The 24,355-nt window shown below is 44.7% G+C and overlaps 1 protein-coding gene across 2 annotated transcripts; it reads right to left on the reverse strand.

Moving 5' to 3' along the window:
• Positions 1 to 6,744: 6,744 nt before the first annotated feature.
• Positions 6,745 to 15,613, reverse strand: rcn1 (reticulocalbin 1, EF-hand calcium binding domain). Of its 2 annotated transcripts, none has more exons than XM_018763150.2 (6): positions 14,979 to 15,611; positions 14,027 to 14,220; positions 13,317 to 13,495; positions 11,143 to 11,203; positions 9,710 to 9,909; positions 6,745 to 9,426 (listed from the first exon to the last, which is right to left on the reverse strand). In XM_018763150.2, the coding sequence occupies exons 1-6, from the start codon at positions 15,215 to 15,217 to the stop codon at positions 9,319 to 9,321; spliced, it is 981 nt and encodes a 326-aa protein (XP_018618666.2). In that variant the 5' UTR covers positions 15,218 to 15,611; the 3' UTR covers positions 6,745 to 9,318. The 2 variants fall into 2 exon arrangements, with proteins under 2 accessions (XP_018618666.2, XP_018618667.2); XM_018763151.2 differs by lacking the exon at positions 6,745 to 9,426 and adding an exon at positions 10,767 to 10,905 and having other exon boundaries at positions 9,836 to 9,909; positions 14,979 to 15,613.
• Between the last annotated feature and the right edge of the window lie 8,742 nt (positions 15,614 to 24,355).

Genomic DNA, 24,355 nt, shown 5'->3' on the forward strand with positions numbered 1-24,355 from the left:
TTAGGTAAGAAATAACCGCTGCTTAACAGGGATTTGACAGTTTTGTTTCTGTGTGCTTGCAGGGCTTTTCTTTGGTGGACATCTGTCCCAAGGCGACTGTATGGTTGAACGCACCGAACACGGTTGGGCAGCGTGTGAGGTCCTTCTTTCTGCTGAACAGCTACTCCTGTTCACCTGGTGACTCCACTAATTTCATATTCCCATCCCCCTTCTCAGAGGCCACTGGAGGATTTTGACCATTTTGAAATATGCTTGTAAAACTGCGAATGAATGTAATCGAAAAAGAATTTCTCAACAGCAGAGTCTTGTCAAAGATGTGTATCCTTCATGTCTGCGTGAACTCTATACAGCAGTGTGGCTTCTGAGTGGATTACACTGCGGTATTCAGAGGAGGGGGAGTATGGTGGCGCAGCGGGTTTGACCGGGTCCTGCTCTCCGGTGGGTCTGGGGTTCGAGTCCTGTTCAGGGTGCCTTGTGATGGACAGGTGTCCTGTCCTGGATGTGTCCCCTCCCCCTCCAGCCTTGTGTTGCCGGGTTAGGCTTCGGCACCCCTCATGGGACGAGCGGTTTCAGATGATGGATGTACGTATCTGGAAGAATTAGTCGATCACCAAAAAAATCTCGAATTCTTTGAGACAGGACACTCATTAGGTTTGACGATCCATTTTTCTTTAGTGGACACATCTTGTATATAATAGTACGGGGCAGCTGGTAACGCAGTGGAGCCGCTGCCTCCAAACTTTTCTGGTTAACCACTCACCTATTGCTGTAGTACCCTTGAACAAGGTACTTACCCTAAAATTACTCCAGTAAAATCACAGCTCTATCAATGGGTCAATAGCTGTCGGTAACTTATCATTGTAAGTCACTTTGGGAAAAAGTATTGGGCAAATGAAGTGTAATGATCAACAGTGAAGGGGAAATCAATTGCAAGCAAAGACTTCATAGGAAAATTTATTGGTCATTGTATGCTGCTCAGTTTCTGTCAGTGTGACTTTTTTGTTTCAGCAAAATAAATATTGTTTATTTCTCTATTGTTTGTTTACTGATCTGGAATATGGACAGATATGCTACTATTTACCAGGAACACTCACTGGCTTATTCAGTCTCACTAAACAATTTTTCTGGTCAGGATCACAGTGGTCCAGAGCCTATCCTGGAATCACTGGGCACAAGGCTGGTGGGTACAATTTGAACGGGATGCCAGTCCACCGAAGGGTAGCCGTACACGCACACACTCACCCTTTCACACACTACAGGAAATTGAACATTGCCAGCTTCCCTGAACTGCATGTCTTCGGAGGAATCCCACACAAACACGGGAAGAACATGCAAACTCCACGCAAACTGAGCTGGATTCAAACCTATGCCCCAACACCGTAAGGGAGCAGCTCTACTCACCGTGTCACTGAGTCACTGCAACACCCCAGTTTACTAGAAACATCACAGAAGGAAATAATTCCATTGTAAGAATGCCGCTCACAATATTTTCCTGCGTGAAATTATTATGAGTGTAATGTTTTTCATGTTGTTTTTTCCAGAATGTCACACATGTGATTGACACCTTCAGTGGAGAATGCATGGAAGTGACTATTAGTTCTGTCTTGATTTCCTCATTACCTAATGAGGGGTAAATATCGAGCCCCTCCTGTTTATCCCCCAAACAGCCACCTATGAATCCAGGAGCAGCTCGTGGGCAGTGGGAGAGATTCTTTTTCCCTGCTGATAATTGAGGGTGGCTGAATGTGTTTACTGCGGTACACTGAAAGGATGATGAGCCCGTGACCTTTTGGCTTGATGGGTAGGCCAATGTGTGAGAACACGCCTTCTACGTTGAGCTAGGGGCGGACAAACGAGGGCCTCCCATCGCGTCAAGGGTAGATTGCCGTGCCTCGCGCTCTCAGTGTTTTCATTTACCGCTTTCACCATGAGGAGATGCGGTGGTACAGTGAGCTTGGCTGGGTCCTGTTTTCCTGCAGGACTGCGGTTTGAGTCCCGCTTGGAGTCCCTTGTGGTGGACTGGCATCCTGTCCTGGGTGTGTCTCCTCCCTCACCAGCCTTACGCCCCGTGTTGCTGGGTTAGGCTCCGGCTCACCGTGACCCTACTTGGGACAAGCAACTTCAACCAATGTGTGTATTTCTTTCACCATGAATACCAAGGGTCCTGTGGCTCCTGCCATGTCAACCTGGGAGGCATGGAGCTCAAAAGGGTCCACTTGGGCTAATCATTCTAGCCAGGGAGACAGCAGGCTGGAGCACCTTGAGAAAGAGAGAGAACGAATGAACGTGGGCAATATTGGCCGTCCTTCACTAAACACACTAATACACACAGACGCTCGCACATTGCAGCCCTTACAATTTCCAGCAGTATTCATCAGTAATTTTGAAACCAGCTCTGATGTTTCTGATTCTCTGTTACTGCCAATAACAAACATATGATTATTGTTTGCGTTCGGTTTAGTCACTTGATCACTGATACATTTATGAAGCAGCTGTCCATTGCGTTCCTACTTTGCCAGGTCAGATCTGGATGCGTCTTAAGAGCCCCCTGCCTGCCCACCTCCCGCATATGGAGGCCCCTCAGCCAGCTGCTGTCTGGATCAGAGGTCCCTGTGCAACCTCCTCCACCCCCACCCTCCACAGTGACCTACATTCCTCCCAGACCCGGGAAGAGGGCCTGTCCAGCCACCCCATGCCGGACATTGCGCTGCACCCTTGGGCTGGCGACCGCGAGGCAGCCGGACCCGGTGGGCCCGTGCTGCACGACATGGGTTCATGTCGCGGGTCCTGGAGGTCTTTCTAACGGTCCTCGCTGTCCGCAGCGCAAGGCATGATGCGCGAAGGCTAACAACACAGAGCAGTCAGAGAGCATTCTGGGAGTCAGACCGGAGCCTTAATAGGATTACATCTGTTAACATCATGTGAGAGGTGGGATCGCCGTTTGTCAGGCCTCCTGGGGAAGGCAGCAGGGAGACGGGGGTGACGGACCCCCTCCTCTGCCCCAGTGGGAACCAGACGCCGAGGGAGGGAGTGCAGGGAGAGAGGCCTCCAGGCACTGCCCTCGTCTGCTCCAGAAGTCCAGCCCGGGGGTAGAGAGACACGGTCCCCCTGGAGCACCCGCACTCCCAGGACTCCCTGCACCGCAGGGGTCAAACAAAATGTTCGCTTTTCTTTCAAACCGGCAGCAGCTTATTTTCCTTTTAGTATCCAACAGATTTAAAATCCAGCAGCGTGGGAACTTTACAGTTGAGAGTCACCAAAGTTATAGAATGGGCACAAACTATGTTTTAAAAGTGCTTTAAAAATTAAGACGTCCTGCCCGGGAGACTGTGTGGGATGGAGTCGACCCCTGGTGCTCACAGCAGACGTGCTCTTGTTGCCAACATCCTACCTTGGATCATGCTCACAAAGACAAATACACATGCTGGACGCAGTCCTAGTCCTAGGGCGACGTGAACGAAGAGCTGCACACGATGGGTCCCACCTCACAGCTCTGGTTTCACTCACATTCTCGCATCATATGTTGTTGGCGCTGTAAATCTGAGTACGATGCAGATGTAACGAATATGACAATAAAAAAAAAGAGCATAGTTAACTGGTGGTTCTGTTACGAAAGTGCTGCTCTTCCTAAATAGAGGACTGCTCAACGCTTTTCAGTGCAACCAGTATCAGAAGTGGACAGTAAAGACCAGCGTTAGAAAAGACCCCCCAGGACTCGTGCATTTCTTTAGGACCGGCGCCCGTGTGGAATGTTTGACAACCCCCGCATTGTTTGGAGGCCCGAGTGTTTCAGGGAAATTAAGTCAGACGAATCCCATTCCAGCTCCTCTATTTTTCCTCTACAAACAGCTCTAAATAATATTGTTGAAGTAAGACAATGGTTGCGCTAATCACGCTCCGTGCATGTGCATATTAATGTCCCGGGGGGAAAGGAATATGAATTTTTACCAACATGTTAATTCTGTGTGTTAATCAGTCGCTGAAGGCCCAATGAATGGATCGTCTATGTAAAACTGTTTGATATTGAGCAAAGTCCTCGTGACCCTCTCCAAATTGGCTTCATTCCCCCAAAGACGGTTAAAGTTAATTAAGCACTCAATAGGTTTATGGTGTTTAAATTAAAATATATTGCCCCTCATTGTGTAGTCATCAAGGGGAAGAGGCATTCTCCTCTTCGCTGCACGGCTGGCTAATGGGCATATAAAAATTCATGATGTAAGAGGCAGGCTTTGCAGTGGCCGATGAGAGGAGCTTCGAACCCGGCCATTCAGGCTTGGTGTGATTCAGCGTGTCGGCCACCAGGGGGACTAGAGCTCCGCAGAAGAGCGTGGACTCCGAGTCTTTCTGTGCTCTGACCTTTCCGGATGCTTCACCAAACATTCAGGCCTTACGCTACCTGCGTCTCCGTCAATGTACCTTTCGGCATTCCGGGTCAAAGGACACCAACTTTTAAATGTATATGTGACCCAGCAAGGAAGCATGTAAAGAAACATATTCAATTATTATTACATTTTCCTTCCGGCATAATACATATATGTGACAAAATTGCATATGTTTCATTTTTCGTCTTGCCTATTGACCCACAGTACCCAGAACTTGTGAGCATCAACAAAGCCTCAAGGTATAACCAGTCCATGAATGAAATGCACTGATTTTGTACTGAATCTAAGCTCAAGCTCTTTGAGGGTTTTTTTTTGAGAGTTATGCCTAACCTTTGCACATCTTTGAATGCATGTTGCATTTTTCAGGTACTGTACCACAACTGTACCACATCTTCGTCGTTACTGCTAACGACGATGTGCATATCAGTCAAGCACAAATTATTACACTTCTGCTTCTGAAGAAGCATCAAATGAATTTAAAATACCAGTTTGTTTTCACAAGCCACAAAACACCTTAGTTTTTCCAAAACCTACACGTTACGCAACCTGGACATGGTATGTAGGCATAGCTTGACCCTTTTTACTGTATTGCATTACAATGTGTGCTTTAGGTCCAGTGTCAATTTTTGAGAGAAGAAAGTGAGTGGAGTGGGGGAAATTTTACATGACCTACAAAAGGAGGGATGTTCTGTATTATGCAAACGTTGTATAAAAAGCATTACTATAATTGCAGTGCATGTATGTGGTAATATTTTACACATTTATTCTCTGTAAAATAAAACTGCACCCTAACTGGTCATTCTTCATCTTGAAGTAATGCAAACCTACACCATAATTTAATGTATTATCAAATCCTCCCTGTATTAAATTTGATATCTTAATAACCATAGATTTCTATTAACATTATTAATGTCTTAATATATAGTCTGTAATAGTGGAATATCTTCTCTTTAATTTATTTAGGCTATTTGTGCTTTGATTAAGAAGTGAATTAGGAACCCCATCCAATACACATGTAAATAAGATGCGAAATGGGATGTTCCCCAGTTAGTCCTGGTGATTTTGCCCTTCTTCCGTACTGGTTTCCAGTGGGACAACAGGAAGAAGTGAGCTCAGCTGGAAACATGCTGCTTGTCTTTAAAAATAACTACACACGTAAACAGGACTCCCCTCCTCCCAGCTCACCAGTACAAACACACACACACACACACACACACACACACACACAGGTTTTGTATTCTCTGCAGAATTATTTCAGGGTCGTTCGTTCAGGCCAAGGTGCAAGGATGCAGAGGGGTGTGAGCCGTATTGTTTGCTGGACCTCAGCAGAAGCGATGGAGAACAGTGCAAAGGTTTTGGAGCTCTGGAGGACACACGACAGTGTGAACGATACCGTGTCTGTGAATTGGAACGACATAAGACCTCAACACCTAGCTGTGAGAAGCAGGAAGAAAACACAAAGCACTCAATGCTGTAGTTAAATCTAGTATATGTAGTATACCAGTTACCCACTTTGGTCCTGTGCACAGTATGTTATAATGTTGGTTTTCTAATCATACATGCAACACAGTGGCAGAAAAGCAAAAATGAAACAAAAACCTTTGAAAAGGACATATTATTATATGATTGTGTGAGCACTTTGTGTGGTAATTCTAGTATATATGGTAAATGACATGCATTTTAAACAAAAAAATTGAATACTTTATGACCCCTTTTTATGTCATGTAAACTCTGGCCATTTCAGTGTGACACCATCAGTCAAAAAGAAAAAAAAAAAAAAATAGAACCATGTGACCCACGCATTAATTGTGAAAGTCTGACTATCAGTGTGTGCAAACCATCATTTTTAACCCACTGATATGGCTTTGTATGTTCTTCCTTCATTTTTTTTTCTCCAATTCAGTCAGCTGGCTGACTGTCAGTGCAGCTCTGCGGACATTAAACTCCTCCCCTCACTCCCTCTCGTCAAGGTTTAAAATCCCATCAACAAAATTATCCCAATATCCTGATTACAACAGAACTGGCCCATACGGAGGCTGCTGCATTCAAATATTAATATTCAAATTAAAATATAATTTATTACATTATCTTGCTCCTCAGACGGACTCCTTAATTTTTATGGGAGCATTGGCGTGATTTACATAGACATTCGTACAAGACCTGTCCACGGTCATTAAATTAGCCTAGCCTGAATAATTTGATACTCATCTTAAATTGAGTCACATTTAAAAATAACCGTATGCTAAAGCCACTCGGTTTCTCCCCGTCTTGCCTCCCACATAACCAAGATTTCATTCGACACATGACAAACCTTATATGCTGTCAAAAGAAAAACTTCAAAAAGCTCAGGATTTTTGGGCTCAGATTATTTAATGTAGTCACATATCAGAGTCAAGAAGAAATACATATTTATTTATTTGAAACTGGACACATTTAGGAATGCCTACCGATTTAATTTGTATTAAAAAATACTAGGATCTTTTTCTTATACTTCTGCCCACGTATTTGCAAACGTGCATTTACACAATGCCTCGTATTTTTGTAGAGTGAGTGTTTTCCACAGGAATTGAATGCCTTGTACATGGCAGCACTGGGTTGCTCTTTTGAACTACATTTGAATAATTTTCATACAATAATGTAATGCAAAAATCTTAATTGTTTGGACATACACTGAAAGCCTATGTTTTTGAAACACTATTAGCTTCTTTATTTGGTTTAAAGAAAAAAAATCTAATTGACTACAGTTCTTTGTTAAATTGTTTGAATAGCATGACGAGAGTGAAGTGTAAGAATTCGACAAATATTCTGTTAAGAATTCTTCTTGCAAGCACCTTGTTACAATGGATATTTTATATCGGTGTAATTTTGTTTATTTAGTAGAGAAAAGGTCAGATTTTTTTTTCCATTTTAATTTTGAATTTAATAAGGTGGCCATCACAGGCATTAGTCATGCAGACTAGAATACTCATTTCTTTGGACTCAAAATTGGTACTCACAAATTAGTATAAAACTTAGTTATTTTGTAACAGACATTGGCCTGGATTTGAAATTAATGCCTTTTACATAATTTTGTACTATTAGCATCAAGCTAAACCATGTTAATGTATCCGAAACATTACGAAAAGTGGCACACATATGGCATCCACAACATAAGTAAATAGACGAGCTCTGTGACAAGTGGACCCACTGCTTCTTCAGTTACACTAAAGCACAATTGCTTGAAGCTACAAATTACAGCTTTTGCGCTGGTCAGAGCCACTCAGTCAAAGCAAGGCAACCAGTTCATTCATGTCAATTAGCAAGTCTCTTAACAGTGCAGTGATTTTGACCAAACGTACAATTGTGCTCATGTTCATGCATGGTATATGAACCATCCCTGCGCCAATCGTGTAGCTAACTGCTGGTCAGCATGTGGTGAAGACCTAGGTGTAAATGATGATCATTAACATGCAAATTTAGGGCAATCAGTCACACTGAACAATGAGGAGTTGACATGCAGCACTGGTCAACTGCTGTGAGAGTCTGGTGTCCATTTAAAGACAGGTTCAGCCCATTTATGTATCAGTGCATGCATGCATGTACTGTATGTGTTGGGAGGCTAGACAAGTCTGAAGAGCACTTGTGATGCAAGCCATGGGATCTTAGTCCCTTCCCCCTTTATTTCCAAATTCAGTGGACCCCTAACTAAGTTCAGTTATGCAGATGTTACGATGACGTTCCCCCCCATGCTGCTCTGAGAGGTTTCATCCCTCCCAATATCACTGAGGGAAAACCGCTGAGCTCTAGAAGTCCATTCTGTGTATGCTGTGCTCTACCAGAAAGGTACACTAACAGCACCAAGATGTAGCAAAATCTGTACTTAGGCTGTTTCAGAAGCAAAAATTATATTGACCCATTTAATACACAAATACTGATGAATCAGAAAAATTTGCTTATTTACCAGCAACACGTAAACATTTTTCATACTTTGTAAGATAAATGAAAGGACACAATAGCTAAATGGAAGACCCCTGTAAGGATGGAGAATGATAAAACCTGAACATGGGGTGTCAGTAAGGTATCAAAGTGAAGAACAGATGCTGCTCTTCTTGCAATTCAAGTCTGTTCATATCTAGGCACCACACTTTACAATCCATTTTGAAGTATATTCCATAGGCTCATTTTTGAAGGTTACACATTTGGTTTTCAAAGGCTAACAGTTTATTTAAAAATAAAAAAAACAACAAAATGAAATACAACTAAACTTTTTCACGAGGTTAAAATTAAACACATGCAAAGGCATGCAGAGCAAAACAGAATTCTTGAGACAATGAACTGCTTTAACAATATCAATATCAGTAACTACTGCAGTACTGAATAATAAAGTTTAAGATGCTTGAAGCCCAATTGAAATGTGGAAAAATTTAATCTTTCTGTAAAATAATGCTTGTGAGAACTAACCTTTGCTCCTGTATCACCTACAAACACTGTTTTAAATGACTAAATAAATTAAAAATTTTCATTGAAAGCTAGGCGACTCCAACAATACAAGCACCCAACCACTGCCATCTCCTCAGAACTTGCTTATACATTAAACTATTTTTTTTAAAAGATCGGACTTCAAAAAGCTCAATGCCGAAATTTGGGAATACAAAAATATACAACACAGACGTACAAATATGAAAAGTCTAAAGGTAAAAATTTTGAAATATGAAAGTTGTCAGACATTCTTACCTAAAAACCTAACATACTACACTTTCTCCATAGAGATGCCAGTCAATGTCACAGATAAAGAAAGCCAGGTATGATGTTAAAACGTGCAAACTGGGGAGACACAGACCCTCCTCGGCACGTGAGGTAGAACTGCTGCGAGCGTCCAGCCATGCCGGGGAGAATGCTTTTGTTCGAAGTGGAGTGAGTGGTGGGTGGAAAGGCCTGGCACCATTCCACCATGGCCTTACAGCTCATCATGGTTCTTTGTAAGGTCCTCCCCATAGTTGGTGGCCTGGCTGCCCACAAACATGTTCCAGTTCTCCAGGATCTCCTCCTTGGTCAGCACTTCATCCTGAACAGATAAGGAAAGAACCAGTTGAAAGCCAACACACAATGACGAGAGAACAAGTCCCACTACATGCATTTACAGATTTGTGTTTTTTTTTTTTTTTTTAAATGTAGAACTAACATATTCCCCTTACCATTTCCTGACTTCATTGCAGAAGCATGACAAAATCTTTAACATTGACACACAACTTTCTTGCAGCTTTTAAAAAATACAAATGTGTGAAAGAGACATGAGAAAGAGCAAATGGCAGTGTCAGAAGACTGATGGCTGGGTCTTGGCAACATACCTTGTCTCGATCCGACTCATACACCAGATGTCTAGCCTCAGCTTGGGCGTGGTCATAGTCCTGTGGGAGAATCCAGTGCCGGATCTCCTCCTTGTCCATCTTCCCATCTTTGTTCAAGTCCCTGAAGTCTGAAAACTGGTCGCGCTCCGTTTTTACCCAATCCGGTTCTGGGCCACCTTCCTCGTGTGCAAACATGTCGGCTGCAACCCAAATAATACGATGCCCATTTGCTACATGCACACACACTGAAATGACTCATGAAATGCTTTAATTCCAGAAAAACGCTTAGGGATAAAGTCATAATGTATTTATACATTATAAAAAACTTTTCTTATTTCTCAGTTGTAGAGCAGAAGGCAAGGTAACAACTGCACTATTCAACAATTTTCAAATTTTAGAGCTTTTTTGGACATTTCAGAAATAAACCAAATGACTTCAAAAGGAGCTTAAACTACAAATACCCATATAAGCAACTCAAAACAGGACATTTATATGCACAGGCAAACAACTGAACATCAAATATGTGCACGTGTGTGTACGTCTGTGCATGCATGCACGCACAATTTCTGCTCCCCTTTTGCATTGGAGGTCAAGCTGTTTTTCAGCAAGGCAATACATTTTGATAAAACGTGCTGCTATGTCATCTCCTCCCCTGGCACTAACACGAACTACAGCCCTGTCCTCCAGTGGAGAAGCTGGCATGGACTAGCAGCAGGGCAGTGACCCAGCAAAGGCTCCTTTCAGGAAGAGCGTCAACATTGGGTGCTCCGAGACAGCATATCCACCGTGTCCAGGCTTCTAGCCAGGAGACAACACTTGTTCAGGCTATAACAAATGCTGACAACTACCTAGTAATTATATGGAGGTAATTTCCCTGAATGGACTTTAATTACAGTGGAAATGGTACTTCTCCATTGTGTCGCCGGCACATGGCGAGCATTCCAATTGGGCGTCCTAAATAGAAATCAGACGAGGAGAGAGGAGCTGTCATCATTTTTCCCCCTCCTTCCGCAGTTAACTACTAAGGGTCATTATCAGGTAATTTTTAATCACTGACCTGCAGTAAGCTATTAATTGTCTTCCTGTGCATTAAGATAATTCTAATTAGCCTGCAGTGAAGAAATAAGTCTTGCATTGGTGGTGTGGGAGACACACAAGGTAGCAGGAAGCCCAGCCCAGGGGTCCAGACTCTGTCCCTGATAACACAAAGTGAAGAACACCACAGATAACCATGCTAGTTATGACTGCCCGCCATTGGCCACGGCAGTAAATTCACTTTGTACTGGGTAATTAGTAGAATAACTCATGAGGAGACTTAAACAGACAGTCACCTTTTTTACCCGTTATTATCCACCAAGGAATACTGAGGCAGTCACTGCCATGTCAAATAAATAAATGCACACTGTAATGTTTCGTGGCATTTGCAAGCTCACCAATGTACTCATCTTCGTCCACATAACCATCCCCATTCTTGTCTATGTCCTCTAGTGTTTCCTGGAGAGAGAGGGAGGGGGGGGCTGTGAAGATCTCATCCAAGAGGGAGCTGAAGTGTGACTTTCATGAAGAACAATATGCTCAGAAACACATCCATGAGCAGAACCTGGGGGGGTGCTGTATTGCAGCAATTACGGTGGCTATGCTGCAGATGCAATCGCCAAGTGAATTTGAGCAGTGTTGCTTGATGGCGTTAACATTTCACGCTTGAACATGCGTTGTGATGAAACTACGCATTTGCCTTTAATCTGGAGAGAGTCTGCCAGCTCCGAGTACATTTCCAATACACAGCAGAAGAGCTCATCCTGTCAACTCCAAGGCCACAATTTACATGGCTTTATCACACCAATTAAGAGTATTAAGTTATTACTTCACATTCCAAATTTCTACAACCAGGACACAAGTGTGCATTCTCAAACCTGAAAGGAAACAAAGGTCTTTGCTCTGCCAAAGTGAACAACTAACAGATATAAAGTACACATTCCGTAACTTAGCTGTAAGAAAACTCAGCAATGTTCCCGCAAAAAAAAAAAAAAAAACACTGGAAATTGAAATTTACCATTTCCCAATATATGAAAATGTACATCAAGAATAAGCACTTAAATTTAACATGCTATGCTTGGCTAAAGCAGGAAAAAAAAAGACTACTAGAGGCCTACGTTTTACCTTATGCTTGTAATGTTAATTTATGAGAGTAGGGTGCTTTTATTTAAAATAGATATGATGTGTCATCATAGACATAAAATAAGATACTGTCTCAAGTGGGATTAACAGTAACATTTTTGAAAACATTCATAATTAACATGGGAAAGTGGATACTACAAGTTTTATGAATTTAGAGGCCTAGTACATTACTTCTTATGTTTGCCATGGAACTCTGGACAGATGCCAAATCTATATTTAAAATTAAAGTACTTGAGTGAGATTGCAGGATGTCCCACAAGGAGTATTTCAAAAACCTTAAATACATACTATTTGATTTCTAAGTCTGACAAATATGCAACTGCATATAAAAAAAAACTAATTAGTTCCAACTATAAATAATGGCAAATGAGAATAAATTCATGTCAGTAAGTAAAGAACATTAATTGTGAGTTCATTTCAAAAATAAGTAATAAATATTCATCTAGAGAAAATATTTGCATCATTAGTCCTAAAAATTCTGCTTTGCAGGCTGCCATAGATTCTTCAGTAATACAGAAGGCTGGTGTTTGGTACAGAAACTACAGGGCTACTGGTCATAACACAAAGAATTATCTTTTAGGAATTTTCACAGTGCTCCCGCTAGAGGGGAAAAAACAACTCACTATCGGAACATCTGATGCAAATTACTGCATAAAATAGTGTCTCTCCCATAACTGTCTCCCACCAGTGGCTTCCTGTGGCTGCCTGTACAACCTCAACATTCCCTACACCTGCAACTCTGGCTACTTGCTTGCAGCACTCCAATCTGAGCCTATGGGTTCTCAGTTTTGGCCTTGATGTGATGGAACGAGCACCCTTTGAACTGGTGCCGAGTTGCTCAAAACTGCTGAATCCCTCCCAGCATTCAAGATGGGTCTTAAAACACATCTCTTACAGAACAATTTTTGACGCAATCTCCTGACAGCTTTGTAAATTTGTTGAACATTCTGATAGCAGATGGTGCTTTTGCTATCTAGTTCTCACTATATGCAGCTACTTGTTTAATGTGTGCCACAATATCTTGACATCAAACAAGCTGTGCTTTCGCACTGACTGTATCTAAAGCTGTTATGAAATGCACATTTGTGTACTGAGCTACATACTGCTTTACAGGAAAAAATCTGCTAAATAAATATACTTAAAATGACATTAAATTTACTTAGAGAAGGTTAAACACGCATCACCAAAATAAACGTGTGCAAATATTTGCAAAGACCAAAAAACAGAAATCATAGCAGTTACATTCATTATTTATAAAGGTACGTAACCCCAGAGGTGGAGATGAGCTTCTCCCCTCAGTGACCAACACAACACGACATGCATATGCTCAGTGCACTGATCTAAAACCAGCTCTACAACAATGGGTGCACTTGACTGCCCATGCAGCAGCCCTCTGAGACAGACACCAGCAAGGGAAGACACTACTTACGAGAACCACAATGTCCTTCATGTGCTCAAATTCCTCTGGGTGAAGGAAAGCTGTGAACTCTTCTCGGGTGGCGGACAGATCGCCGTCGAGGTCAGCTGCCTTGAACCGCCTCTCATCGCGGGGCAACATCTTCTTGAAGCTGAACTGATCGGTAGCATCTTCAAACTCCTCTGGGTTGGCTGCAGTGACAGAGGACACGTCATGCCATTTCTAAGCAATGTTGGGTAACCTCTGCTTTAGACTAAGGGGTCACCGAGATACAAGACCAATATTAACAATAATGCTTCCATGGACAGACAGGGCATCAACTTTACTAATGAGGATGTTTTTTTTAAAAAGGGTGAATTTCTGGCTAAATTAAAGCCTTGATATAATATGGCATTTTGCAAAAATGACACTGTAATCCTACACATTTTAACATCAGGTTACTTTCATTACAACTGTGCACAGCAAGTTTTAAGCCTCCAACAGTCAACTCATCGCACCAAAGGAACAATTATCAAGTACCGAGGGATCAAAAAAAATTAAAAACAGTACTCAGCAGTTATACAGACATATCTGGGGGGGAGGGCGTTAGGTTTGCATGAAACCTGAGGGGACACACATCCACCTTCTTCTCCCTGTTTTGACTATGCCTTAACAGACACTAAAAGACACATCTATAAAAATGATGACTTTTTTCAGAAGAACATTTGTGGTTAATATCCTACCAAGATAGTAGCCATAGGTGGCTTGCTTGTACTCATCCCATGAGATCTTGTCATCTTTGTTGAGGTCATAGTCAGACCACACCTTGGCCACATTCTCATACACGTAGCGCTTCTGGACCCTTTTGATCCACGTCTTCAGCTCACCGGTCGTGACGTAACTGTCCCCATCGCTGTCTATTCTGTCCACTATTTTCCTGCAAAATATAGCGAAATGCACGCTGACACTTTTAAACAAACAGGCACATCATCCAAGCACATACAACAAATGTGCTCTTTCTTTTTGCCACGACAGATGCGTTTCGTCATTCGCTGTATGTTTTCATATTGAGCGAAGAGTGTGGTGCTAAATATTGCTTGTATGTCGAGTGCCACGTGGCCCACCCCACCACGCGACACGGGCCACCACGCGACACGGGCCCACGCCGGGGGGTCGCTCAGTACTGTATTTCAGTGTTCTTACTGTACATTCGTACGAGTAACACTTCAACAAGAGCAGTTTAAGTGTCCTTGTTTGTTACTTACCAGTTGACAAACAGCCTGGGGGCCCGAACGCTCGACAAGCAGATCAGGGAACATTTATTAATTTGTCAGAGTAAATTCACAATCACACAGTAAATAAAATTTTGTGCTGTACGAATGCAGAACTTAACATAACTCGAACCAAGCAAGCAAGGCAGGCACGCAACTTCAGGACCTGGCTGGCCAGGTCAGTAACTCACACATTGACTGAGGAAAAACTAAAAGTTCAGGATTCAATTCAGGCCCTCCGAAACTTAGTTTGTGAGAGATTTTTTCAAACTGCAGCATGACGTTTTAATTTCACGAATTTATTTCGCCTGTCTTATTATTCTGACCCTCCGCGGCTTCCCTGTGTGTCCCCCCCCTCGCTTGCCTGGCTTGTCGTCGCGGCGGGACAGGTCTTGCCGCCCGAGCCGAGGTGAGAGGTCCTTACCCGAGCCTCGCCTTGCTCTCCTCCGGACTCAGCTGCTCGAACGTGCGGGCCTCCTCCTTGCCCAGGAAGGCCTCGTGGTCGTACCGGTGGCTTTGGTTGTCCTCGTGCGGCCGCGCGCTCAGCTCGGACTCGCGGTGAACCCGCTCTTTCCTCGGCGCCGTGGGCTTACCGCGCGCCGTGCACGCGCACACAACAAGGAGCAGCAGCAGCGGCAGGCAGACGGCGCGGCGCGCATCCATAGTCACTCGGTGTCACACGCTCACGGAGTCTCACCGGCGCGAAAAATTAGCGAAGCCGAAGTTCGAAACTAGTCACTGAGGCGAGAGGCGCGCGAATCTCTTTATTACAACGAAAACTGATGTTAGGATGGTCGCTGTTGTTTTTTTTTTTTTTTTTTTTTAGCCCCGGACTACAGATATGCTTCAGGAACACTGTGCTATTAGAGTTGACGATGTTTGTCACTTGAGCCAGTGATACTATTTGTATTTACGTTTTAAACGGACCCGGTCCGTTCCTCTCGTTCACCACAGCACACAACCAAACCCAGGTTCGTGCGGTCTCACGTTCAGCCATTCGCCGTACAGGACACATCGCAACGTTCTCGTTTTTTATGTAAGACTTTCCGCTATTGGTCAAAGCCGTGCCTGTAACGCGAGACGACCGCGGGCGCCACGTTGCAGGACAACGCGCGAGTATGAGGGGTACCAAGTTATTTAGTTCCCAGTAGGGAGGCTGCTGTTGGATTCCAGAGGATTTTACAGTATGGTAAAGCATTGCCATTGTGATTGTTAAAGTTTTGTAAGTTTCCTTGGACAAAGGCATAATCTAATTAAAGCTTCATAGTAACTAGTTATGGCGCAGTGGGCTTGGCTGGGTCCTGCTCTCTGGTGGGCCTGGGGTTCGAGTCCTGCTTGGGGTGCCTTGTGATGGACTGGTGTCCCGTCCTGGGTATGTTCCCTCCTCCTCCTGCCTTGTGCCCTGTGTTGCCGGGATAGGCTCCAGTTCGCCACGACCCCACTCGGAACAAGCGGTTTCAGACTCTTTCAGTTATCTACAACTTCTCATACCTCTACAAGAAAAGTTAAATGTGAAAAAGTACTAAATGTATGGTGGCACAGCAAGTAGCATTGTTGTCTCACAACCCATGCCTGGTGCAAGAGGGCGTGGGTTCGATCCCTGCTTAGTCTGTGTGGAGTTTGCATGTTCTGGCTGTGTCTGGATGGGTCTCCACCAGGTGTTCTGGTTTCCTCCCATAATGCAAAGACATGCTGTTCAGGTGGAAGTGTGCGGCTGTGTGACGGCAGAGAGAAAGTGTGTTTCACTGGTGCGTAGACTCATTGTAATTAGAATACCTAGCATTGTAAGTCACTTTACTGTCACTTCATTTTACAGGGTGAATAAGGTTTGGCCTGATACTGGGGGCTGGGCTGCTGACACCAGGCTGCACATAGAGGGTTTGCTTGTCTGCTGGCCCTCTAAGGAAGCATTTTATTATAGGCATGTTACAAACGTGGTCATGACTGGATTGTCCACAAAACAGATTTCAGAATACAGCGAGTAAGCAGAAAAGTATGAACCAAAGAGGAGGCCTAAGAAAATTGTCCCTTGATGCACAAGACTGAACAAAATAAAGACATGGTGATAAGTTATATAAGGAACATGGTTGTTTCACTGTTGGTGTGTAGCTGTGATCCATTGTAAATGCATTTAAGAGAAAAATCGCACAACCCACCAAAATGTTGCCACATTCTGCAGATAATAAACAAAATTTTCATCTAATTTTGTATCAGAATGCCACCAGTTTTTTTATTATATTTCAGCACAACAGAATAAACATGTCCATATTGTTTATGTACACATTGAAAAGATATTATCATATGCTGTAATATGCAAGAGCTTAGTTTTTAATACCAAATACAGCCTGCATAGAGTGCTGTTTTTACCCTGCTTTATATGCAAGAAAACATGTATTTTGTCATGTGGTATTAGCATTATGGCCTGGCAGTGGGCTTTTTTTGTATGTACGGTATACCAAATGTCCTGGGAGCAATTGGCCTTTTATTTCATTAATGAATTGTTAATGTATTTAAATGAGCCTTAGATGGTCAATTTGCATGAGTAGGCTGAGATAGAGTACACAGTTTTTTCTTTTCATCGTCTCTGTAGAACTTCCAATAATAACATTGTAGCATATAAATATGATTCAAACCAAGTTTGCTTTTTCTTTTTTCTTTTTAAATCAGCTCACTCACTCACACTGTCAAATAGACAAATGATACGACATAAAATGTCACTAATCGCTCCAGCGAAAGCCGGAGCCTCAAAACTAGAGTGTGCAATGAGCAGAGATGAGGGAAACATTACTATCAGAACCTATAATTAAGAGTTTGACAGGAGACAATAGCAGCAGTGACATTATGCTAGTGTGCCGGATAAATGTGTTCTTTTCAACATGAATATTTCAGGGTTGGGAGTGGGGAGGGAGTGTGGGTTGAGGGGGGCTTCAGGGGGACTCTGACTATTGCAGCATCCAGTATGAACTACACTTGGTTAATTTAATTAAGGAAAACTTATGTTGAGGGACATGAATTGTTAATATTTGGAGCAGGGACTTGCAGCATTCCAGCTCTCCCCCCTCAAGCTACAGCCAATCGCTACTCATTTGAGTCTGGACACCATACAGTGCAGTATAATTCAGCACTGGGGTCTATTAACATACACGATTACAGCCAGATCGCATCTCCCTGAGGCCCGAGAGGAGGTGCACGTCTTGCTGCGGCAGATCGCATCCTTTTCGTTTTCTGTAGTCTCCACTGTCTTTGCAATCATCTGCACAGAGGAGCGACTATTTATTTAAATGTATATCGAAAGACTTAGGAGGGTTAATGTTGAATTATTTGTGGTTAATGACCATACACACACGCACACGCACACACACACACACCGCTCGACTCATATGGGGTCGTGGGGAGCCGAAGCCTAACCCGGCAACACAGGGCGCAAGGCTGGAGGGGAAGGGGACACACCCAGGACGGGACGCCAGTCCATCGCAAGGCACCCATCGCAACGCATCGCAAGCGGGATTCGAACCCCAGACCCACCGGAGAGCAGGACCTGGTCCAACCCACCCCCACCATACATACAAGAAGGGAAATATTTTTTTGAGAGACTACAGGTACCCTTCTGTCCTAGGAGTGTGTGATGAGAAAACATGTGGTGGCACAGACGGGTCTGGGAGGCACAACGGATGAGTTTACGGCCAAGGCAGGTCAGACAGCATCGCAGAAGTACGTTGCTAAAAGCAAGGCTTGAGAACGTCCTTGTTATCAACATGTGTACATTTGACCAGAACAAAGTTGTTGTTATTCGTTCCTGTAGTGGCAGCTTTGACCCCTGCAACTGGGGTGCTGTTTCATTCTGTCTGTTTTGTGAGATTGAGCGCTTATGCTGTATAAGACAGTGTGTATAAGCGCGGTATGCGCATGTGTGTGATCCTTGTGCATCCCGCCTCCGGCTGTAGTACCCTTGAGCGAGGTATCTACCCTAAAATTGCTCCAGTAAAATTACCTAACTGTATTATAATGGGTAAATAACCGTAAATACCTCAACAGTGTAAGTCGCTTTAGAGAAAAGCATCAGTTAAATGACTAAATGTAAATGTAAATGCAAATGCAGTGTGCGTGCGATGCATTCGGTGTGTTTCTGCGCCTGTGGCTGTGCTGCCAAGCGCCTTGTTCAGTGGCACCGCCGCCTGATGTGGGCACAGCAGATGGTGATCATATTCCTAGAAAGTTTCATCAGCATTTAGCAGCGCAGACCTTTTCACCTTGCAGAAGATCACTGCAGCAAATCCGCACTCCGCATTGTTTCCGGGGGGTGACACCGAACTCATCTAGACTTTGGACATCAAAAAATGATTTATTATTGTAATGTGTGAAAATAACTGACTCGTTGGAATAGTGAGTGAATGTGATATTAGCGCGCGCGCGCGCACACACACACACACAAAAGACATTTAACTTTCGCGAATAAAATAAGTGGTGGTTTGTACTTTTGTGATTGTCACATCAAGGTGTGAGTTTTGAGCCAGAAAACAATCAATCCCTAATTACGTTCATGATTTACATAATGGCATAATTAATCGAAATGAAATAAACGGTGTCATTCTGCTCTCCTGAGAGATTTCATGGTGCACATGTTGTTCATTAAACGCTTAAGAAATGAATCCCAATTATAAATGCGGTCTGTTGTGATCTATTTAACTCGCTTGACAATTTGCATAGCGGCGTCTCGGTGAAAGTGCTGCGCATTCGCACGCGCACACAAATATACACGCGAAACGCTGCGCGCAGCAGACACGGCAATAACGGTAAATGTCTGCAACTTTCTTCTCCGTAAGCATCGTACTCACAGCAAGTAACTTGTAACTCTGTCCTCATCTAATTTACTCTCTAGTGAGATTATTCCCGTGTAACCCCCTGGCGGTCATATTTTCAGCAGCGTGTTGAGTGCGGTGATTAAGTGGAATAAATTCAATGTAATCTGTGCTATAAACGTGTTAATAAGACGTGTTAAGGTGTACGGCGGGAGGTGAAGTTCAGTCTGGCCTGACACGTTAATGGCCCTGAATAAATTCAGGGGAAACTAGGAGACCGCCCATCCGAGGCCCTCCGCTGGACTGCAGCGTCATTCCGCCGTGTCCGGTTCCACCGCCGCGCTCTCGTTTCCCCGCTGGCTCTGCGAGTGCACGGTTTGCCCCATTAGGCCCTTGTCAAGCGTGAGCCGGGGAGTTTGAAAGCACAGCGAGAGACGGTGAGAGAAGAGAGCGGGCCGTGCCTCTGCGGTGACCCCCCACCCCCCTCCGCCTTACGACCCCCCACCATCGCACACGCATAACTCTCCACCCAAACCATCAGAGAACTGTTAATAAACTTCTCATCACCTCCTGGGGAGTGGGCAGAGGGTGGGGCACTCACTTCTTTTTTAATTACTACTGTAAAATGGAAGCAATCACGGGATCCCTCCTCTGACATTTTCAAGCTCCTGTCTGCTCCGCTTGTGAGAAACAAATGGCCGTGCCGGGCGCAATCGAGATTGAGTTTTTCATAAAGTCATTACTTCTGTCACCGGGACCATTTCCAAATTGAAAAATCGGAAACAATAAATGATGGCGAAGCAGTTAATAACTGTTAAGAAATCACATTTGGAAAATTGCATTTAAGCAGTAACCTTTCTCCCTGTAATTAAATGACAGAAAGGTCCTGGTTTTAATTAAGTCAGCAATTTATAGTTATGAAGCCATACTTCACTATGCAGATTAGCGGTTGATAGGTCATGGAACACCCTGAGTGCATTTTTAGTAGAGCTGATGTGGTAATTACTCCGCTGTTCGGCGGCGACCACGCTGAAACACCCAGATTAAAGCACTTTTCCCCCCTCTCGCTCAAGGCCGGAAAAAGAACCAGGGATCAGTCAACGCAGCGCAGCGTCTGCGTCAGGGATCTTTAAATTACAATGGGTTTTAAATGAGGGGCATCAATGGAGGAAATAATGTTTGAAGAGCTCGCTGCCAACGGATATGGCAGCGGTCACTGCCAACGGGAGGGAGGATATATCATTGTTCGGCTGGGCGGGGGGGGTCGCTGCACTTAACTCTGTTGTTGGCTGCAAATTTACGAGGAAGTAAAACGCTACAGTTAGTGTATTTATAAACATATGATGGTGTTTCATCTGTAATTTATTCCCCCTGCCGCCGAGCTGCGAAGCTCATGCAAAAGAGATGAAGTGTAGTTCTGGACAGCAGAGAGAGTTCATTAATACGTCATTCACATTTTATTGAACTAACCTCTGCGATCCATATTACGCATTGATTATGGGATTGTGGGCATGCTTTAGAAATTATTCTCAAAGTGTTCCTCGGGCCCTATTTCACTCGGTGCATAATGAAATTTAGGGACACCGTAATCGTCCGGCTGGAGGAGTGTTAATTTTACATTTTGGTGGCCTCTGGGAATATGACATTCATTAGACTACATAAATATGTTTCCGGTGTGAATCTGTGTAATAAAATGTGGCATTTTTCCGACACTTCATTAGAAGAATTAGAGATATGTTTGTGATGTGCGCTGTTAATTGCAGGGCTCTGTTTGTGAGGGCCACGATGGGACACGGCCGCTGGCCTCCGGTTTGCTCGATCTCCATCAAAGTCCCCGTGTGCTCCCCATGTGCGGAAACACTGGTGGGAGATACTTGTTCGATAGCGTTTGGCCAGTTTTCTGCTAGATCTCTTTATTTTGGTGTTTTCCTACGGTTTGCAGTCAATCTTATAGACAGACTTCACTCTTACCGGGGAAAAAAAAAACCAAGTGCCTTCGAACGGAGTAGTTGACCCACTTCTCTGTTCAGTGAGGCAAAATCACAAACGGTGTAAAGATACCACCCTGGAGACAACTATCGGCCATCAAAGACAAAAAAGTTTCAAGCTGCTCTTGAGTGCGTCCCTCTACCTGTGGGGTAGGTCATTTTCCATCCTTTTACTTTCGCCAGTTCCACGAGTCAGTCGCCACTCCAGACTTCCATTCTCCACCCCACTCAGTCATTATCACTCTATTTTATAACACAGCTGACTGATAAAAGTTTTTCAGGACAAACAGATATTTATGTTCAAAATGCAAATGTGCTGGAAACTAAAAATACTGAGTTGAGTGTTTCTAATATGTTGACCCTGCAAATGATGAAATGCATATTGGCTGGCCTTTACTTCCGTGAACATTTGGAAGTCCATGGCTTAGGGTGCAACCACAGCAGGCGTTTATGTATAAACTGCATTTGGAAGGGTTTAAATGCCAGCCATGTCTGAAAGCAGCTCACCCCCACCCCCCACCCCCCCCCGCCCCGAGCCTGGCTGCATGGCGCATACGCTAGGTGAACAGGATTTACAGTTACACATGTAATCACGCACTGGGCGTCCTCTACGTGCTGTTGGAGGTTCGATGGGCGGCTCGCTGGGGGGCTGCCTCACAAGGAGGTCCACCGCTGCGTGAGGCTGCCATAGAAAGGTCCCAGAGGAAGAACAAAGACTGTGCTGTGATACCTTCAAGGGCAGCACAACCACTGAGGGGTATCAGAAACAAGGGCACAAGGCTGAATGGCAACAGTGGTATTAATTCACTCTTTTTTGAGAAGAAATCTGACTGACGATGAGAAACAAAGGTATAGGCGGTGGGCTGGTGGGGGCCGGACGAGTAGATTAATGAGCTGACAGGATGCGGTAGATGGTAGATGCGGGTGTCTCCCTTCACAAATAATGGAGAGCCACAGAAGGAGGTCGGCGGACGTTCAGCGGTTGGTGACGAGTTCCAGGAGTGCCCAACGCAGAAGAAAAACTAAGAACAGGACTAAATGATGGGTACACTGAACAGAGAACACGCACACAGGGGGAAACAGGCGCGCGGAAGAATCGTTGCGTACTCTATAAATCACTGCCGTGAAAAAACTTAGCAGTTAATACAAAAAATGTGATTTGGTTCTGTGGTCAAATGGGAGCTCATTGCGATGCACAGATGTGAGTATCGGGTACAGACGTCCACACACGCATACGCACGCAAGTACAAACTTCCTGGCAGTGCAGCGCCGACACGGGAACCTGTAAATTGCTGGGTGCTTACAGTGAGTGCGGGGGGGTGAGAGCGAGAGAGAGCGAGAGAGAGCGAGAGAGAGCACTGCAGCTGGCAGCCTGGGCACGGGCACCATATGTGCCATCCCGAACCCATCATGTCTGTCTTCAGCAGCCATGAGCACCGACCAGTGGAGCGTTACCGCTGAGCCTGGCTGCCCTGCTCTGCACATGTCCTTCTTTAAACAACACATCCCGGAGAGAGAGCGCCACAGAGACAAGAAATGAGTGTATGTGCAGCGCTGTACCTTGTCTGCAACATAAAGCGCTGCAATAATACATTTACCTTTATTCATTTAGCTGACACTTTCCTCCAGAGTTACTTGGAACGTTGCACCGTTTACAATCATTTATCCATTTACACAGCTGGGTCATTTTTGCCGGAGCGATTCAGGGTAAATACCTTCCTTGCCCAAGGGTACTATAGCAGGAAGCGGGATTTGAACCTGGGTTCAAAGAACATGAGGCAGCACTTCCAGCCACTTTCTGGGCAGCGGGTGGCTCTGACCACTATACAACAACGAAGCAGAGTTCAGGAGGTGAGTGAGGGAGGGAGGGAGGGAGGGAGCTAGGGAAATGGATGAGAGGAATTGGCGGCCCCTGTCGCATATCCCAGCCTGAGGGACCATGCCAGCCAAATGCGGCAGAACACCAACAGGACACCAGACTTTGAGCTCCCTCCGCGCTCGGCCCGTCGCGGTCCCGGGGCGGCTGACGGATGAACAAAGACCCCGTGTCACCTTACTCTGTGGGCTTTCCATCTAAAGTGCGAGGCTGATGCCTATCTCCTCCACCTATTTCACTGCCAGCCAGCGCAACAGCAGCCATACGACCTCCACCCACCCCGTTCATCACCGCTCTCGTGGCCTCCTGCGGTAACTTTCCGGGGGCTCGGCGTTCCGGATTTGTTGATTTGCTGCTTTTTTTGTCGTTGCTTCTGCACGATGCGTAATGAAGGCTCATCATTTCACAGACCGTGCATGTTGTCCAAGCACATCTGGGTTTGGGCTGCTCAGCTAGAAAGCGCCGGCCCAATATGGCGGGAGCAGATGTGCCGTTGGTATCCGAGGTAAACATGAAGGCTAGTATGGGGAGCCCCATATGTTGACTAGCAGAGAGGCAGAGCGCACCAGAAGGGCCTGTGCATCCACACTTCTTTCAGCATGGCTGCACCCTGAGTGCGCTGAACCCCTTTGTTCCAGAGTCCTGTACACCCCGGTACCCACCGCACAGCCAGCGGAGCAAGATCACGCGCCCAGAATTGACAAGATCGCTCCGATGAGGAAGAGAAAAAACGATTATGTGGAATGGCACAGGACTCGCTGCATTAGCTTCTCTGTTTTCTCTTGTTCTGTTTAATAAATAAGAACACTCACCATCAATAACCACTTGTTCAACTCAAGGGTCACAGTGTTTCGGAGCGTATCTCGAAAGCGGGGTCACGCCGGACGCACACTCATTCAGCTACACTATGGGAACTTCAGATTCACCAATCCACGTCTTTGGACCGTGGGAGGAAAGAACGTGCAAGCTCCAAGACCCACACCTTGAACAGCACAGGTGCTGTGAGGCAGCAGCACTACCAGATGCCCAGTAAATAGAGTAAGAAACAGCAAGCTAATTAACATAGCTGACCATGGCAGTGCCCCATTACAGCTGAAGGGCTTTTCTCACTCACTCACTCACACACACACACACACAC

This window comes from Scleropages formosus, chromosome 11, assembly GCF_900964775.1.
Source record: "Scleropages formosus chromosome 11, fSclFor1.1, whole genome shotgun sequence".
NCBI classification, from domain to species: domain Eukaryota; kingdom Metazoa; phylum Chordata; class Actinopteri; order Osteoglossiformes; family Osteoglossidae; genus Scleropages; species Scleropages formosus.

What these genes read in the sequence shown, in the direction of transcription:
- rcn1 (XM_018763150.2), bottom strand. Translation starts at nt 15,217, where the DNA reads ATGGATGCGCGCCGCGCCGTCTGCCTGCCGCTGCTGCTGCTCCTTGTT. An exon ending in GGACGAAGATGAGTACATTG is followed by an intron (nt 9,910 to 11,142) that starts GTGAGCTTGCAA and finishes TTTGGGTTGCAG; the next exon opens with CCGACATGTTTGCACACGAG. An exon ending in ATGAGTCGGATCGAGACAAG is followed by an intron (nt 9,427 to 9,709) that starts GTATGTTGCCAA and finishes TTATCTGTTCAG; the next exon opens with GATGAAGTGCTGACCAAGGA.